Raw genomic sequence first — 19,087 nt, 5'->3', positions numbered from 1 at the left:
ATTCGGCCAAAGTTCATTGACCCTAAATGACCTTTGACCTTAATCAAGAGACCTGAAACTTGCACAAAATTTTCAGTGATGCTTGATTACTATCAAGTTTCATGAATCATATCCATAAACTTTCAAAGTTATGATGGGAATTCAACAGATATCCCCAATTCGGCCAAAGTTCATTGACCCTAAATGACCTTTGACCTTGGTCATGTGACGTGAAACTCATGCAGGATGTTCAGTGATACTTGATTAACCTTATGTCCAAGATTCATGAACTAGGTCCATATATTTTCTTAGTTATGATGACATTTCAAAAACTTAACCTCAGGTTAAGATTTCGATGTTGATTCCTCCAACATGGTCTAAGTTCATTGACCCTAAATGACCTTTGACCTTGGTCATGTGACATGAAACTGTAATAGGATGTTCAGTAATACTTGATTAACCTTATGTCTAAGTTTCATGAACTAGGTCCATATATTTTCTCTAAGTTATGACATCATTTCAAAAACTTAACCTCAGGTTAAGATTTGATGTTGACGCCGCCGTCGCCGTCGGAAAAGCGGCGCCTATAGTCTCACTTTGCTTCGCAGGTGAGACAAAAATGAAGGAATGATTTTAATTACAATAATTATAATAATTAATCCAAATACTAACATGTTACTAGTGCTATTGATCATAATAATAATAAAAAATAATGATAATGATAATTATAATAATAATGAGAAAAATAATACTTAATGATGACGATAATAATAATAACAATAATGATAAGAATAATAATGATAATAATAATAATATCAATAATAATAATAATAATAATAGTAATAATGATAGTGATAATAATAATAATAATAAAGATAAGAACGATGATAATAATGATAACATTTGAATAAATTCCCTTTTTTTCATTTCATTAAGAAAATTCAAAGAAAATGTATTTATCTTTAGTCAATGACAAATAAAAAGTAGACATTTCAAGAATCATATTTTCATCTATAAAACTATATTTTCATAAATATTATTCAATACACAGGAAACATCTTCAAATGTACACAATTTTTTCACACATAATTTTCTTCAACCTGAATAAATCATTGTGCATTTTTTAATCAATAATGTCCAATAAATTAAAAAAAAAAACTGTGGTGTCATTGACTTTTGTACAAGTTTTTCAACATTCATTAGTGTTGTTGGTGTTGCCGCTGCTGTTGTCATCATGGTTGCTGGAATTTATTTTCTTTTTGCTGCTGCTCTTGGTGTTGTTGGTGTGATTGTTTCATTGCTGGTGCATTGCTACTGATGTTGCTCAAGGTGTTGCCTGTGTGGTTGCTCTTGTCATCGCTGCTACTGCTGCTGTTTACAAGTATGGCTGTTGCATCCCCTGATGCATTTATTGATGTTGCCGCTTGTGTTGTTTCCTGTATGATTGCTTAATCCTTGACATTGGCTTTGTTTCTACTGTCGTTGTCGCTACTGCTGTTGATGTTTACCACTGTGGTTGTTGCATCTCTTGATGAAGTTATTTATGTTGCGCGCGATGTTCCCTGCATGGTTGTTGGAGCTCCTGCTGCTGTTGATGTTGCCAATGTGATTGTTGCATTTCTGCTGTAATACATGTAGGTATTTTTGCTGTTGCTCTTGATGTTGTCGGTGCGGTTGCTGCATCTCTTATTGCAGTTGAGGTTTCAGCTGCTGATGCTGTTGTTGCTCCTGCTGCTGTTCATGTTTATTGAAGTAACTGAAATGGAATTAATTTATAGAGCATGTGATATTTTATTAATAAAGATATTAATTTCCATGATTATTGATACCAAAGTCATTTATTCCTCATTTAATTATCGCTGTTAAAATTCTGCGAAAAATCTCACTGCTCATTGATTATGAAAATTTATGCGTAAAATCATAAGTTTGCTCTAATAGACCAGTTCGTAGTTACTTCGTGGACAATTTTGGTCAAATGACCTTTCATTTCTTTCATCATGATAGGCAGATTTCAAAGCAAGATATTACGTAAGCTTGCCTTACATAGCAGGATGAAGAAATTGAATAGACCAGGTGACTAGAATAGCACACAAATGAACACGTAATGAAGGCATTTGTTGCATTCCTACTTTGAATGCATATCTTAGCATGTTGCACAATGTACTTTGCAAACTGTGAAATACCAGTCGTTCGTGGAAGCATTGTTGTTTTTTGTGGATGAAAATGAAAATGACAATTCAAAAGAATATATGAATAATCAAGACATCAAAGTTGGTGCTTATCTCATTAGATTTTAAAGCACCATGTCACTTTAGTACAAATGACCTACTTCTGATCATGCATAGAATCTTTTGATCATGCGCAGAAAGGAACTACGAACTGGCTTATTAGTAAAATAAAGCCCCTAAAATGCTCATTTTTGTTTCACATACTCTAGATAGGCATCTGATCAAATTTATTTTTCAAAAATGTACACATCACATTTATTTTCTTATGTATTCTATTGTTTTCTAAATTTCTTATGTATTTCTTTGTTTTATGACTTTTTGCTTTTCATTGTGTTTTCAATGGAAATTTTCGGGGACTTTATTTTTACCATAGACAAGATAAAATTAAATGATTTTAAGCAGTAAAAGGAAAAATAATGATACATTTTATGAATTTTGGCTAAAAACACTATTTGCATTGGATTTGTACACAAATTCATGTTTTTGAGCAATTTTGGGTCTGCATGCACTTACGAAATGTTGCGTAATTTCGGAAACGCGTACCTGGGGGTCACAATTTTGGTCTCAAAAGTTGCGCGAGAGTCTTGAAAGTAAAAAGTCAGCGAGCGACACATTAAAAAAACTTTGAGCAGCTGATTTATCGCGAAAAATGTCGAGCCCCCCCGTTAAACAACGAAAAAAAAAATGCATAAGAAAAAAATTAAAATGTACATGTATACACAATTGATTTTAATGACTTGAGTTTTTCTCATTAATACCAAAATAAAGGGAGTCAAAATCCAAAATTATCACATTTGTTTTTTATTTCGTGATTCAGAACCAACCTGCTGATTTCTGAAGTGAGTGCACAATCTACAGGCAAGATCCTGAGCCACCCCCCCCCCCTACCAAGATCATTTGAATAAGTGAGGTTTAATGACTGCTTTTGTAGTCATTAAATTTATCTGATTTATACAGGCCTACAAGAGATATAAAAAAAATTGTGTTCTTTTTTGGGTAATTTTGCAGTGTTCCTAGCTGACAAAGCAGAGGGTGATGGTGTGTGGGGGGGTCTAATAGGAATGCAGAACAATGGAACATTCATTTACTACTTTGGCAATAGAAAGCAAGTCACAGCATCTAGCATTGATTGATATTGGATGTTTTACAACTGTCCAAGAAATATCATCATTAATCATTTAAGCATCTAAGCACTTATTATCTTATAGACTTATAGATGTCACTGTTTTCAAATATTGACTGCTAGAAGACCAAATAAAGAAGAGAACAGTACTGGTAATTTAATTTTTTTTTAATGTGACTACTTTCTTCGCCAAAGTGAGGCAGTCATACTTAAGAGTGTTTTAACTTACAAGTGACATCACATTTCCTGCCTTCTTGTCTGGCTCTCCAAAACCTTCCAACCATTTATACTTGGGTAACTTTGTATCTCGCATCCGTCTGAAAAGTTTGGGTGAAGCCTCCACCTGAAGGAAAAGAGTATTGAACTAATTAAAATATTTGCCACAATCTTGTATTTCTTCTCACATGTATATGTACATGTCTAAAAACAGGAAATAAAACATCTTTTGATTACCAGAATTCATATAGAAGGGGGTAAACAAAGGGTTCAAGCTTTTATTATGTTAATCAAAAATAAAAATAGTAAATGACATATGCTCTGGCTGAGAAACTTAGAGAAATTATTCCTCGTAATGTAGCTTGTATGTACATACACATGAGCAAGTAGTGAAAAATGGATTGAGGGGTGTGAGTAGGGGCTACGCAAACAGAAGGGGGGGGGGGGGCTGGGGTCGCATGTTAACTGTAGAGTTTTTAAAGTGAGCGACCATGCAAAAAATCATGACCAAATGGTAATTTTTATGTTTTTCAGCTCCCGCACTGTTTTCCAAAACCATGTACAAAAATGACCATCTGGATGATTTTTTGCATGGTCATGGTCTTTCATGTCTATGTAATGTCTACATTACAAACTGACTTTAAAATCTGGTACAGTGCGATTTCATTATCATTGATGTGGGTTTTAATGATTTAACATTCTGCAACCTAAACAATATCCTTCATTTTTTTGTCATCATTATAGCATTTTACTAGTCTACATGTTACCTGTGGTTGCATTTCAATCTCAGTGTTTCTTCACCCATTGCCAAATCTTCTGCCACATGTTCATCAGATTGGCCCCTGGCACATTCCTTGCTGTAGTAGACCAGTCAGAGCCAAGCTCTCTAGTTCCAGTCTGAAATTAGAACATTAATATTACATTGATATAACAAAGAAATATGTAGATTGACACAGTGATCATTGAAAAATATTGCACTTTCTATGAATATTGTTGACATTTTATAAAGGGGAATGATTCAAATATACCAATCATTTTTCTTTGGTGTATTATCCTGAAATTTCTAGAATCGACCAACAATCGGTCAACAATTAATTCTTGTTAATTCATATAATTTCCACTTGATTATAAGCAAGACAGTCATTAACATATTAATCATACAAATAATAAAACATTTTTGTCATTAATATATTTTTGAATTAAAATAAAAGTTTTTTCTAACCCAATAGCACATGGATACCTTGCTGGTTTAATTTACTGGACTTTGTTCAATAGTACTTTATTATGAGATTCAAAGGCAAAAAAATACTTGGGCTTGATGAGATCCATTGCATATTCCCCTTTATTTTTGTTTTAATGAATGGACCTTTAAGTACCTTTACGTGCTATTTAAGGTTAGGTTTGACTAGATCTAGACTCTAACTTTATGTGGTACGATAAAAATGAAAAATAAAATTGAAAAATTGAAGAGCCCCGACTGGGGGATTTCGCATTGTAAGTCCCATAATGGTGGCTGCACGATAGCTAGACAGCTGGCAGCTGTCTGTTTTGAGGAGTTTTTAAACATTTTTTTTTTATTTCTCCTCATACACAGACGGCTTGCTATTGTGCAGCCACCATTAGGGGACTTACAATGCAAAATCCCCCCGTCGGGGCTCTTCAATTTTGTCTTTAATGAATAACAATTTTGAAAATTAACGCGACCAAAATGCAAATTTATATTCCCTCTTGGCAATAATTCCCCAAAACGGAGAAAATTGAAGTTAAAAGGAACAAAACAGTGACTTACCTCGGCTGTCGCGCAAATTCACTTCCCCTTTTTATCCGATCTTAAGTACGTAAACATATGGCCATTGAGTCCCCTGTACAGATCGCGCTAGAACTTCGGTCTCTGTATTTGGTGAGTGAAGCCAACGGAGTTCAGCTGAACAACCAGCAAAACAGGGACCGAAGCTTTTGGTCTACTGCCACGGGTGCACCATTTAAAACTTATAATATCTAGATTTTGATTGGGTGTGAACGCACCTCTGCCACATAACTCCCCCCTGAATCCTCGCCTGCTGTCGAGTGCCTCCATTTCGTTTGACTTGTGTTCGCTAAGCCTATATGCTAAATAAGTTGAGAATATCCAATTTATCACTCACACTATCAATATGTGATTTAGCTCCTGTCCAATTCCAATGACTGTAACACAGAATTGGGATGGCCACATTGGATTTGTGTACATCTATTGCACACGCTGGTAATCGAGGATATCCCCGACCACACCGAGCAACAAAATTAATACAAAACCAAAGGAAAAGAAAAATTATGATTTTTAATATAGAATGCCAGGCCAAATCGTGGTTTTGGGAACCACTCGTAGATTTGTGTACGCGCACTTGTGTACAAAGTGAGTGGAGGTGGAAATAGGGTAGTGCGTGCGCATGTGACTGAATAAAGCGCTGCTGTATGAAGTGAACGGTGGTTCCCTATATCACGATAATGCCGAATGTCATAAAGGTAAAACAATATAAAGATTTCTCTTAGCAAAATTACAGCCCTGTGTGGATCATAAAAACGTGTATGGACAGGGTCGCGATGGGTCGTTGTGTGGACCTCAGTCAGATACTTAGTTCTGCAGACACAGAAACACGGGTATGGGACTAGACTGGATTATGTACTGTCAAGTTTGTCGATCGTATCGACAGGGTTCCTGCCAGAAGATTATCTTTTCTTGTAATTCAATTGATAATTACGCACCACAAATTATTCATCACCTTACATATAATATGAACGACATTTTGAATGGTTTTACTTACGGTAAAATCCTCATTCACCTCTCCGGTGACCTTCACTTCTGCTAATTTCTTCGTTTCATTTCGAATCGTCGCGGCGAAAACATCAAACAAACTTTACATTTTTATCAAAACTTTGGGAGTGGGCGTGGCCTAATTAGTCAGCGAACCTCGTTCAAGACGATTTGTAAAATAAAAATGTACTGAACGCGAAGGTTCGGGAAAAGCCCCCCCGGTTGTGCCATTTGGGGGCGTTGTCGACACTGACGCGCCCTAACGCTCCCAACGCACCCTTTCGGCCAAACTGGGGGGGCTTTGGACGAATCTTCGCGTTCGCGTTGACGCACCCTAACGCGACAGCACCCACCCTTTCGACATAAGCCCTTTTGACCATGTATTTTTCCATAACTTCTGTTTCTGTTTGTGGTAACTCCCGTAGGAACTCGGCAGGACAGCATTTTTTGCTGGTAAACGCCAAGCTGGTATATAACCAATTACCTTGGAAACATTTTACGTCTAGGTTAATCAGTCATAGTGGCTGACGTAATAGACGACAGATATCACTCTTGGGCCTTTTTATCAAAGTGGAGACAATGGCAGAGTTGGGATTCGAACTCACAACCTTGCGATTATGAGTCCAATGCTCTAACCACTGGAACTCACGACCCGTAACTTGCACGTATGTTTTTTTATCGAGTTAAAATAAGTTATTTTGATTTAGTTTAATGTAATTAATTCAATCTTTCTCACTGTCAGGGTTTATTCTGACTACCTTTTCTTCGGGAACGAGGACGATCAGTTCATTTCAAAGCGTCACTTTCACGAGATAGTCGACGAGGGCATACGAAGATACCAACGCTGTACTCAAAACAGGAGTAGCCGTGCTTGTACCTATGCCCACGGAACACAGAGTTCTGTACGTATACCACTGCGACTGAAGTTGGTTCTCTCTGAAAGTTTCTTTAGATTGTAAAAAAAAACCTGGGTGTGCCTCACAGAGTGTTACGTATAACTCAAAGCTGAAAAGCATATGACATTAAATCACACGCAATAGAACGATTCCATTACCGTGAGGCGACCCGTGCAGCGAGATGGAAATTTGAGTAAGGTATTTGATCACATTTTCTAGTTGTGCTGCAACTCGTGGAAATAATTGGAGTTTGAGAAAAAAAATACTTGATTACAGTAACAATATATCTTTGATATAAAATGAAGTGATGACTCTCCTATTGGATATAGATTGTCCTTTCACATTTTAAAGCCATCCCGTAGTCTGTGGATTGCAATAAGGAAGTGCCCAAGTCGTCTTGTGCTTGCTTATTTATGCTTTACTGTGTGTGTTTTTTTTTAAATTAACGTTATTTTCTCACATTTCTGTCCAGCGTCTTCTGTTAGGCAACTACGCTGTCTTTCTTCGTGATTGGCTGAGAATATTCCCACGTGAGCAAATCCTGGTCTTGAGATTGGAGGACTGGCAGAGCCGGTGTATCAGCAAACTGAAAGAGATATATCGCTTTTTAGAATTATGTAAGTGATACACAGTGTTTCAAGATGTTGTTGTTGATTGGTTTTTAACCCTATAAAGACTGGGGGGGGGGGGCTGATTCAAGAAAATTAAAGGACAAGTCCACCCCAATAAAAACTTGATTTTAATAAAAAGAGAATAATCCAACAAGCATAACACTGAAAATTTCTTCAAAATCGGATGTAAAATAAAAAAGTTATGACATTTTAAAGTTTCGCTTAATTTCACAAAACAGTTCTATTCACATCCTGGTCAGTATGCAAATGAGGAGACTGATGACGTCATCCACTCACTATTTCTTTTGTATTTATATCATATGGAATATGGAATATTCTAATTTTTTCCTCATTGTCAAGTGAAACAATGATTAATTCCTCCCTGAACGTGTGTAGATAGCAGTGTTTTATACTATATGATTCAGTCAAGTTGGTCCTTATTGTCAAATCTGTAATAAATGAAAAATTGTATAATTCAAACAATGAAAAACAAAAGAAATAGTGAGTGATGGACATCATCGACTGACTCACCCAGTTGTGTATATCGTTATTTTGTGAAAATTAAGCGATTACAATTCATTTTGATGAAATTTTCAGCGTTATACTAGTTTGATTTTTCTCTATTTATTCAAATTAACATTTTTCTGAGGTGGACATGACCTTTAAATTATCTTTTGAATGAAATTGGGAGTAAGGAAAAACTATTGGCCAAACACAGATTTATTTTGAGGGGTTATCATCATGCAGCAAATATGCCTGGCCTAGTTAGAGAATACACAGCGTCTGTATATATAGTCTAGAGAGTAATTTGTATTGAGTAGTAAAACCAAAACGTTGCAACGCCCTCTTTCGGCAGGATCGTTATATTGCTCCTCAAATTCAATAAATATGCAGATATTGTAAAATTTACGCATCTTTGAGATTTTTGCTAGAGAGAATGCATGTAATAAAAAATGAAATCAACCTAAAACCAAACAATGAAATGCAAGTAAATATGAAGTGCAGGGAAATAAAGATCAATATTTCCTGTAGGAAATTTCCGCATGGGTAGGCATATCAAATTGTATAATTCAGATTTAGATTCTTATTCATTAATTCATTGTCCTTTAGAAAATTCACTCTGTTGGCATTACAAAATATCATACATTATTTACATAGATTATACTGCACAACAATTCAATAAATATAGATTATATGGACACAATAGATGTCAATATTTGAGTTATTATTCCGTTACATTCTCATATTATATTACATGTATAATGACTTAAATATATGTTAACTGGTTTAACCCTATAGTAGCCCGGGCTATTTTGAAATTGCATAGCCGGGGGGGGGGGGGGGGGGGCCTATTAGGCCCCCTCAGATCTCGGCCGTTCATCGACCGATTGCGACCAAATTTGGTGTGTGGGTGTCTCATTATGTATTTTACAAGAATGCGTTGTCAAATTTGTGATATTTATTATCATTTTTTATTTATCTAATTAATTATGCAAATATTCAATTTTTTCAAGGAATTTTCATTTTTTTGTAGTTTTCCCCCCATTTTTTTGAGAAAATGCAATGGAATCAAGCATGTTAGTAGCCAGTCATGTAATCTAAAAGACAGCTCACTCAACTGTATTGAAATTGTATAATTATTAGATTATAATAGTAATTAATTATGCGCATATGCTAATTTTTCGCGATAATATTCTTGTTTCCTTCCGTGTTTCCAAATTCTTATGTATTTCTTTGTTTTTAATTTATTATGTATTTCTTTGTTTTGAAATCTCTATTTTTTATTGTTTTTTTTTTAAATCTAGAATAGTTGGTGATAGCCCAAAAGAAGGTTATGTGAGGAAAAAACAGAAAAAAAAACATTCATCTGACAACATTTCTTGTAAAACCCATACATTGTACACACAAAAGTCAATGGAAATTGCCATTTTCAGTGACATTGGTCACGAATATGTGCTATATCTCCGCAAGTACACCCCCGATTTTCGCAAACAGGGTCTCAAAATGTGCGGGAGATGTGAAAGAAAAAAGTCATGAAATTTCAGCGTATTTTTTTTTGCATTTAGAAATTATCGCGATAAATGTCGAGGGGGGCCTTTTAGGCCCCCCGGGCTATACAGGGTTAAGAGGTGAAATTTGATGTAGTACAGATGACTGGCGAAGAGACAAGATATGTGCTTATTCATTGTATTTAATTGTATTTGTGGATAGAGAGAGGAACAAAGGAGATGAGAAAGTGTGAAGTTCTTGCTTTTATTGACCGGTATAGGGGTGATTATCATTTTCTATTATCTATGAGACACACTTCAAGATCACATCATTGCATTCGTTTGTCAGATCTGTCACTTCGCCTGTCACCTTAATTGCCAGCATAATTTGCTACTTTCTGTAATTTCTGTAATCATTACAAAACAATATTTCAATAACATTACATTTATCTCTTGTTTTTCATCGCAGCGCCATTAAAGCGTTCGGGGTTGTCCTTCATTTGCGGTGCAGAGAAAATCAGGACAAACACCCAGATGAAGAAACGCGTTGGAGAAATGTTGGATGAAACAAGGACGTTATTGAATAATTTCTATTCACCAATGAACGCTGAGCTCAGTGAACTTTTGAACAGCACGAAATTTTTGTGGAATGACGTCACCCACTTACCTGTAGCCATAGAGCATGGGCAAGCGTTCGGGAGCAGAAGATTTCCATGAAACCATTACACTCCGCAATGTAGTTGGTATTCATAATCATCCAGTCATCAATAGTAGCTGGGCTACTATGTGTTTTTGAATAATTTCTTTTTCATGAAATCATTTTCCCCTATGATATTGTATTCATGTACACCATCCAGTCATCAATAGTTATAGCTGGGATTCTCGCTGAAAAATATTCAGAGCTCGATGAACTTTTGAATGATCCTGTGGAATGACGTTACCGTGGATGATCCGTGACGTAATCATAAGGATGCTTAAGCTATTTAAACACGGAGCTCAGCCGAGTATTGAAGGACAAGGAATTTCAATGAATATAGTGTCTCGATGATATTCATACATTTCGATCATCAGGTCGTTAGATTAGCGTAGCTATTTGTAGAATCTTTTCTATTCATCTATGAACGCAGAGCTTGATGAACTTTTGAATGATAACATATTTCTGTGGAATAACGTCACATGTTGAATATCAGTGACGTAATAATAAGTGTTCATTAGCTGTTTAAACACAGAGTAGACGAGTGTTGCAGAACAAGGGATTTATATGAACATAGTGCCTTGATGATATTCATGCATTTACATCATCAGGTCACAAAGAATACATGAGCTACTTGCTAAATAATTGCTGAATATTTATCTATGAATGCGTGCTAGATGAACTTTCAAATAATACTAGTTTTCTGTGGACTAACATCAACGTAGATGATTCATTAGTTGTTTAAACACAGAGCTTAACCCTATCTAGGCCGGGGTATTTTGGGAATTCATATGGCCGGGGGGGGGGGGGGGGGAGGGCTCCCAGACCCACCCCCCCCCCTTGAGATCTCGGCCGTCGACCGCGCGATCGCGCCGAAAATTGGCACGCAGGTTGTCTGGGATATAATCTACAAAATTGTAGAGTAATTTATTTCATGCGAATCGTTATTACATTATTATGCTAATTTATGCATAATTAGTATGCGAAATCATACTTTTTCCTTTAACTCCATAAATAAAGCTCCAAATGTTCTAATTTTTGAAATAGAAACTCTTTGTGATGTTCTTAGCAAGTGCACATGAAAAAATTGTGATATCAGATCAATTTCTTATGTATTATATTGTTTTTTTGCAATTTCTAATGTATTTCTTTGTTTTGGATACCTTTTTTTTCTTCATTGTTTTTCAATGGAATTCCTTGGGGACTCTTCTAAGATCATAAACAGCATAAAATACATACATTTATGCCAGCAAAACTAAAAATAATCATACATTTATGATTTTTGGTTGAAAATACAATTTACATTGACTTTGTACACGAAATCACGTTTTTGAGCAATTTTTGGTCTGGCATGCACTTACATAATGTTGCGTAACTTCGGAACCGCGTACCCGGGTGACGCAAAATTGGTCTCAAAAGTTGCGCAACTCTTGAAAGTAAAAAGTCAGCGAGCAGCGCGGTCAAAAAATTTTGCGCGGCGAAAATATCGCGCGACTTGTTGAGGGGGGGGGGGGGGCCTCCGAGACCCCCCGGCCTAGAAAGGGGGGAATAATAAGGGGTTTCTTTGAATATGGTCACTGGATGACATCCATACATTAACATCATCAGCTAGTAATAGGATGATTTGCATTCATCAGGTCACCACTGACGGCCTAGTTTTCGCCATCGATATCCAAACGCTGGATAGAACTACAACCCGCCAAAATTGCTCTAAAAGGTCAAAAGGTAAGGGGCGCACAATCATAGTTACACTCTTTTTTGGTATGGCCCCATATACTGTTTTGTCATGGGGTACTTTTTCTTAATCGAAGGTTGTACGTGTGACAGCATACAACGAGCCCCTTCCAGCTTTTTCATATCGATGGTTTACGTGCTAGCCCGGATGTTGAATTAGTACCAGTGGCGGACCGTGACCCAGAGGACACAAAGCATTGTGGGGGGGGGGGCACGACATTGTTCACAAACAATGCAGTGCCCCCCCCAATGCTTTGTCTCCTCTGGGTCACGGTCCGCTACTGATTAGTACTGTAAGCTAACTGATCAAGTTAGAAATAGATCTGCATGATCTATACACTGTACGTCTGTAAATTCTTAAGAATCACGTGATTTATGCGGAATCATGCGACTCATAACTCAAAAAAAAATCACCAATATGAAATGAACTAGCTTACTGTACGTCATCTACAATGTAAATTTAGATTACATTTGAAGTAAGATTAGGTGTCCATGTCCACTGATTCTAGAATAATATTTACAGAATTTAAGTATTGTCTTGCTATTGATGTTTTAGTTCGTCTATGCAATTTATGTGTGTCTATTATCCGGGTATCATTTTCAATAAACACAGAGTCAGGGATTTTCACCGACACTTTCCTCCCCCCCGAGCCAATCAGATGCAAGGATTTCAGTAACTTTTATCAAATAGTGAAATAAAATCACTGAAATGCTTCACTAATATCTGTTTATGGGGTCGGCAATCATCTTTCAGCACCAGGTTAAAAAGGGTAAAATTGTATCTCTATATATTAAAAAAATGTCTTGGTTCGGTTTGCCTATTGAATATGATCTACATGGATGAGTTTGAATCATGGGACGGGGGAATTTTCACTCCCTTTAGTAGTGACGTGAAGAATCACTCTATTCGGAGTGAATTTTTCTCAACAAGTGGAAGTCACCCTTAACCCTAAAAAATGGCCTATTTGAAATGCATCAATGACACGGGGGGGGGGGTGCATGATGACCCCCATTGATCTCGGACACGTTTCGTGCCATCTCGTAGTTTACAACATGAACTACAAGCCAATATTTATTATAATTAACTACACAACACAACTGCGTGAAAACAGAGATATGGTTGTATTCATACCGATAGTTCTTCATAGTTTTAATCACAATTAAGTGCAAATCTTATTACTAAATTACTGAAATAAATAAACACATGGTGAAAATGGTTATATTACAATGTCTTCAGATTTTTTTCTTTAGTTTGTAGTTTGTCAATTCCCAAGAATCGATCGACACGTTACCCTGTTATAAAAATAACAGAGGAAGCCCCCCCCCCCATTTGAGAACACCATTATATATTTTTTTCGCACGAAACATAGCTCAGTTATATAAGGAGTGTTTCGCTTCGCGGCGCACGACGTGGTCAATAATTGCAAATACATACATTTAATATGAAAATTCCAAGAATTAAATTATTTCATTTAAAGTTTTGGCATATTGTTAGGAAAACTAAAATCATACCTTTACATTGCGGCAAGCCCTATGGTCGGAATACAGTCCAAATCGGTTTCAATTCGCAGCCGATGATGACGTCATTACGATTTGGAATTCAATTTGTTTTTATTCATTCAGGGAGGCTCTCTCTAGACTGAATTATGATATCAGTAGACCTACCACTATTATGTACTCTGATTCGTAATATTTTATTAGTAGGAATATCCATATTAAATAAATGTTGATACATTTAATTTGAAATTCGGATTGCAACGAATCGCAAAGTGTGAGAAGGGCTTTAGATAACAAAGAACACCTTGGATTTTTTTCAATAATTATTGAACCAAACTTTTCAATAGTTTTGGAATTGACGAAAATTGACTAGTATTGCAAATATTTCCTTCCAGCGACCAGGCCGAAACTGCTATTTTGATTCATCAATTTTCGACAAACACGTCTTGGTTGTGCTTTTTCAGGAAGGACATTTGACGATAAATTTTATTTACCTTGGAATTTACCTTGGAAGTAGGCATAAAGTTAAACACAACTTATTTGCCCCTCTGTATTACTTTATTATTTTATTTATTTTTTTATTACTTTATTCTCGACTTTTTATTAATTTATTCTTTACTTTTAATATTTTATTATTATCATTATTTTCATTATTCTTATTTTTCAACTTGTTTTTTCTTATTATTTAATCTTTATTTTCATTTTTTTATTATATTTATTGTTTTTAATCTTTATTTTATTCTTTATTATATTTTTTTATAATTTTTATTTCTTTTATTATTATTGTATTATTTTTTAAAAGTATTATTATTTTATTATTATTTCTTTGCTTTATTCTCCATAATTGAACCCGTCCTGCGCCTTGAAGCTAAAACTCTATTTTCAAAAATTGAAGACTTCTGTGTCAAAATCGGGATAATCAGGAAAGTCAGATGGCACGTCACAGGGGTTCTCCCCCCCAAAAAAAGGTTTTCCAAGAAAGGCTCTCTCAACAGTGAAACGATTTAAAGCTAAGACATTAACTTACATGTACATTTGGCTAGACATGTCCAACTATGCAAAAAAATGTTTTTACAAGAACCCTACGGATTTTTAAATTGTGAACAGATTTTAATCTTGTTCGATGTGACAGCCAAGGAAAAGAGAATCATGGTGATACTGCCCTCTACGTTTCATACAATATAACCTTTCTACTCTGAAAATCTGCCAAGGCAGACGATTGCTCAATGAAGCATACACGTTCGAAGATTCATGACCTTTAATAATATGGGTGATTTCGTTGTGTGCTTTTTCCAAGTTTCATTGTAGATCATGGATGATACCATCTTGCTGTTCAAGTTTAGTTTGGATTTGAAACAGTTTGGTATCTACAGCCTTTGCTATTAAGGCATTAAGAGCATCAAGAAGTTCATCATCCTCTAGCAGGTCTTTAAATTGTTTCTTCTTCAGTTTGGTACCCATTATTATTTAGCTTTCACCCAATAGGTTTAGGTCTCAGATAAGAACTTACTAGCCATTCAAATGGGATTATAAGAGCAAATGGCAATGGCCAAGTACCAAATTAAGGCCAGGGTGTAAGTTATTTGAAGTTTCTGTTTCTGTTTGTGGTAACTCCCGTAGGAACTCGGCAGGACAGCATTTTGCTGGTAAACGCCAAGCTGGTATATAACCAATTACCTATGAAACATTTTACGTCTAGGTTAATCAGTCATAGTGGCTGACGTTATAGACGACATATATCACTCTCGGGCCTTTTTTATCAAAGTGGAGAAAATGTTGAGTTGGGATTCGAACTCACAACCTTACGATTATGAGTCCAATGCTCTAACCACTGGACCACACGACCTGTGTGGTCCAGTTAATAATCTATTAAAGTGATCCAATTGTAGTGTAGATTTACCTGAGTAACAGTCAGATCATATCAACATGAAACCGTACGTATGGAACTTGCCTGTATTTTGGGCTTCAAATCCTTGAATCACAAATCTGCCAAATTAACCCTTCATGAGTGTGAAACTTCACTCCAAAGTCATCCCCTGGTTTAGGTTAGTCCATCATGCAAACCGTATCAGTCATGAGTTGCAATAAGACAAGGCTAAGCTAGGTTATACCAATATTTTCCAGGAGCACAAGAAGAGCACTTTCACTGGAACACACATCAAAATTCAATTCAGCCAAAGATAGTTTTATTCAAACGAACACTTAAAGCGAGTTCATGGGTGGTGTTCTATGATCGTAAATTCAGGCACTAAATATATACACGCACACATGCACCCACACACAAAACACACACACTCACATGCATTCACACTAAGTACACACACTCACATGCTCCACTCAAAATACACAAATATCCAAACAGAATGCCCACATTCACACACATCCATACAAAATACGCAGACTCACATGCATCCACACAAAACATTCACTTTCAAAAGCATCCAAACAAAATGCGCATCTTCACATGCATGTATCGACATAAAATGCACCCTTACATGCATCCATACTAAATGCACACCCTCACAAGTATCCATACACACTCACAAACATCCACACAAAATAACAACCTCACGTACATCCACCAAAATACACACACTCACAAATATCCACACACAGTACACCCACTCACATGCATCCACACAAAATACTTTCAAAAGCATCCAAACAAAATGTGCACTCACATTCATCCAAACAATATACGCACATTCATATGTATCCACATTAAATCCATACTAACTACATACACTCGCATGCATGCACACAAATACACACACGCATCCACACAAAATACAAACTCACAAATATCCACACACAATACACACACTCACATGAATCCACATAAATTGCCTTCATCTACACTAAATACACACCCTCATATGCATGCCCATAAAGTACACAGCCGAACACGCATGCACACAAAATACACACACTCAAAAGCATCCACTCTTAATGTACATGCTAATTACACGCATTCACACGACATGCACAACAATTTATTTGTACAGAACACTAACTTATACAATGCCAAATGAAAAGATAAACCAATTGGAACCAAGAAATTTCTAACTTGGCCTTCATAAAATAAAATGAATCATATATCATACGAAAGAGAAAAGTACAGCTTTCGTTTTTCTCCCAGTTGCGAATTGCAATCGGCCAAGCATGAATGAGTATTGGGACCCGTTGCGAAAAGAGTTGCAATCAACTTTAAAAATCATACGCAAGTCTCGAATGCGCATTGTTGATTGGTCGAAAATCAAATTGCGCGTGATTTTTAGAGTTGCTATTGATTGCAACACTTTCTGCAACGGGCCCCTGATATGGAATGCATATTTTTTGACCTCGCAGTAATCACTGAAGTATAGCACGAAATGATTCACTGGTAATGACTTCTATTTTTCCGAGAGATCATACGATATGCTTTTATTTTGTATGCCATTCGTTAGTATTTAAGTTAGGCATTTCGCAAACGATTTTACACAATTGGGTATATGACTGGTGATGCCTCATTGACTTTTATATAGGAGTGTAATCAGATTTCATTTCCTGTAAAAGTCAATAAGAAAAATATGAAAATCAGAATTTCATATCAAATCAAACCATGACATCTGAACTCTCAAAAGAAAATGAGAAACAAGCCATGATCATTGAAACACTGCGAGTTACGTACGCTTCAGTAATCACAGAAAGATATGAAAATATGCACAATCATTCATGCATCACTGATCACAACTGGCCACTAGGTGGAAAACAAAGGCTATACCATTTTGTTTCATGATATATATATATATATATATATATATATATATATATATATATATATATATATATATATATATATATATATATATATATATATATATATATATATGATTAATAAGATTTTATGAAAGTAGTGGCAATACATTTCATTTAAGATCATCTGCTAATTTTATAGTGTTTTTAATGTACAGTGTACAACTAATTCCTGTATACACTGTATATACCATCTAAACGTTGCTCTACGCCTTATAAGGAAATGCAGAATAAAACGAAATAAACAACTATGAATAAATCATCAAAATTAACTGCTACTTTCCAGTAATAAAAATACTTATTTATTTGATATATGAAGTGTATACCAATCGATAAATACAAAGCCATGTACAATTTTTAATCACACTGATTGTCAATTTAACAATTTAGGAATTAATATTTCAGTGATTTAGTTAAAGAAGAAATACAAACTTAAGACAACATCAAAATATGTAATTAAAATTATTCTGCGCTGGGGTCTAAATGATACATTCCAAGAGTTATATGTAAAGTTTGTGATTACAGGCATACATTGTCGTTTCGTGCACAATTTCAGATTTGAATATGTATTAAAAAAGGGTCTCATGATAACCCCTTTCTGCTCTTACCCCTTTTCCTCTTCTTTTTATTCTTTTCTTCTTCTTTTCCTTCTACTTCATCATCATCATCATCTTCTTCTTCGTCTTCTTCTTCCTCTATATCATCTTCTTGTTCTTCTACGTATTCTTATTCTTCTGCTTCTTCTTATTCCTCCTCCCCCTCCTCCTCCTCTTCTTATTCTTGTCCTTTTCGATCATCATTCTTTTCCTACGAGTTGTGAGTGCCAAATACTCTTCATGTATGTATATGCAAATAATTCGATGTTAATTCTGAAAGTTCTTGTTCTAATACTACAGATGCCTTATTAATTGCATAATGTATGAAAGTATAAATATAGCGCTTCCAAATTTCTTATATGAAAATTAACCTCTCGGTGATATTGTTGGTCATCATTAAGTTTATAGATTAACAAGCAAACAAACGTGATAAAGACGTATAAACCAATTAAAAATATTTCATTGAATCTCATAGAAATACACAGCAAGATAACAGATAAGACTATGATAAATGGTTATGCCAATAATTTCCGCTTGCAGAGGTGCCATTTAATCCCCATCTATACAAAACCAAAACATTACAATTAACTAACCAGAATGGTCATAACAATCAACAAAATATACTCACGTTTAATAGACTATGAATGAAATTGTAAATAAGTTGGCATGGAGGCCACAGTTATTAATTTATTTGGTAGGCCTGTATACTTCTCAGCCTAATGCCACTAAGGCTAACCCGTTTGTTCTACTATCAAGTTGGTCTAATTGCACTTGGTCTACACTATACTTGGTCTAATACTCTATTCCTTATTTACTATTGTGTAATTGCCATATGGTCTAATTTTCACTTATTTTGCTAATTAATTTGCTCTTGTTCGAATGGATATTTGATTAATGTACAGGTCATCTAATAAAGTGCTGTTAAACCAGGTGGGCATA

The 19,087-nt window shown here is 35.5% G+C and overlaps 1 protein-coding gene and 1 long non-coding RNA gene across 2 annotated transcripts in view; one reads left to right on the top strand and one right to left on the bottom strand.

Moving 5' to 3' along the window:
- Positions 1–11,327, top strand: part of LOC121417440 (carbohydrate sulfotransferase 15-like) — a 38,721-nt gene extending 27,394 nt beyond the window's left edge. The window contains exons 7-9 of the mRNA XM_041611156.1: positions 7,080–7,239; positions 7,706–7,850; positions 10,302–11,327. Coding sequence (XP_041467090.1) covers positions 7,080–7,239; positions 7,706–7,850; positions 10,302–10,549 — 553 coding nt within the window. The 3' untranslated portion in view covers positions 10,550–11,327. The remainder of the gene's footprint in view (positions 1–7,079; positions 7,240–7,705; positions 7,851–10,301) is intronic.
- Positions 1,197–6,631, bottom strand: LOC121417441. The gene is made up of 4 exons (XR_005970351.1): positions 6,348–6,631; positions 4,314–4,443; positions 3,560–3,673; positions 1,197–1,735 (listed from the first exon to the last, which is right to left on the bottom strand). It is a non-coding gene; the product is annotated as an uncharacterized LOC121417441 (long non-coding RNA).
- Positions 11,328–19,087: the final 7,760 nt, after the last annotated feature.

Source organism: Lytechinus variegatus, chromosome 6 (genome assembly GCF_018143015.1).
Source record: "Lytechinus variegatus isolate NC3 chromosome 6, Lvar_3.0, whole genome shotgun sequence".
Taxonomy (NCBI): domain Eukaryota; kingdom Metazoa; phylum Echinodermata; class Echinoidea; order Temnopleuroida; family Toxopneustidae; genus Lytechinus; species Lytechinus variegatus.
Note: the sequence above shows the minus strand (reverse complement) of the source record. Positions and strands in the feature narration are given on the sequence as shown.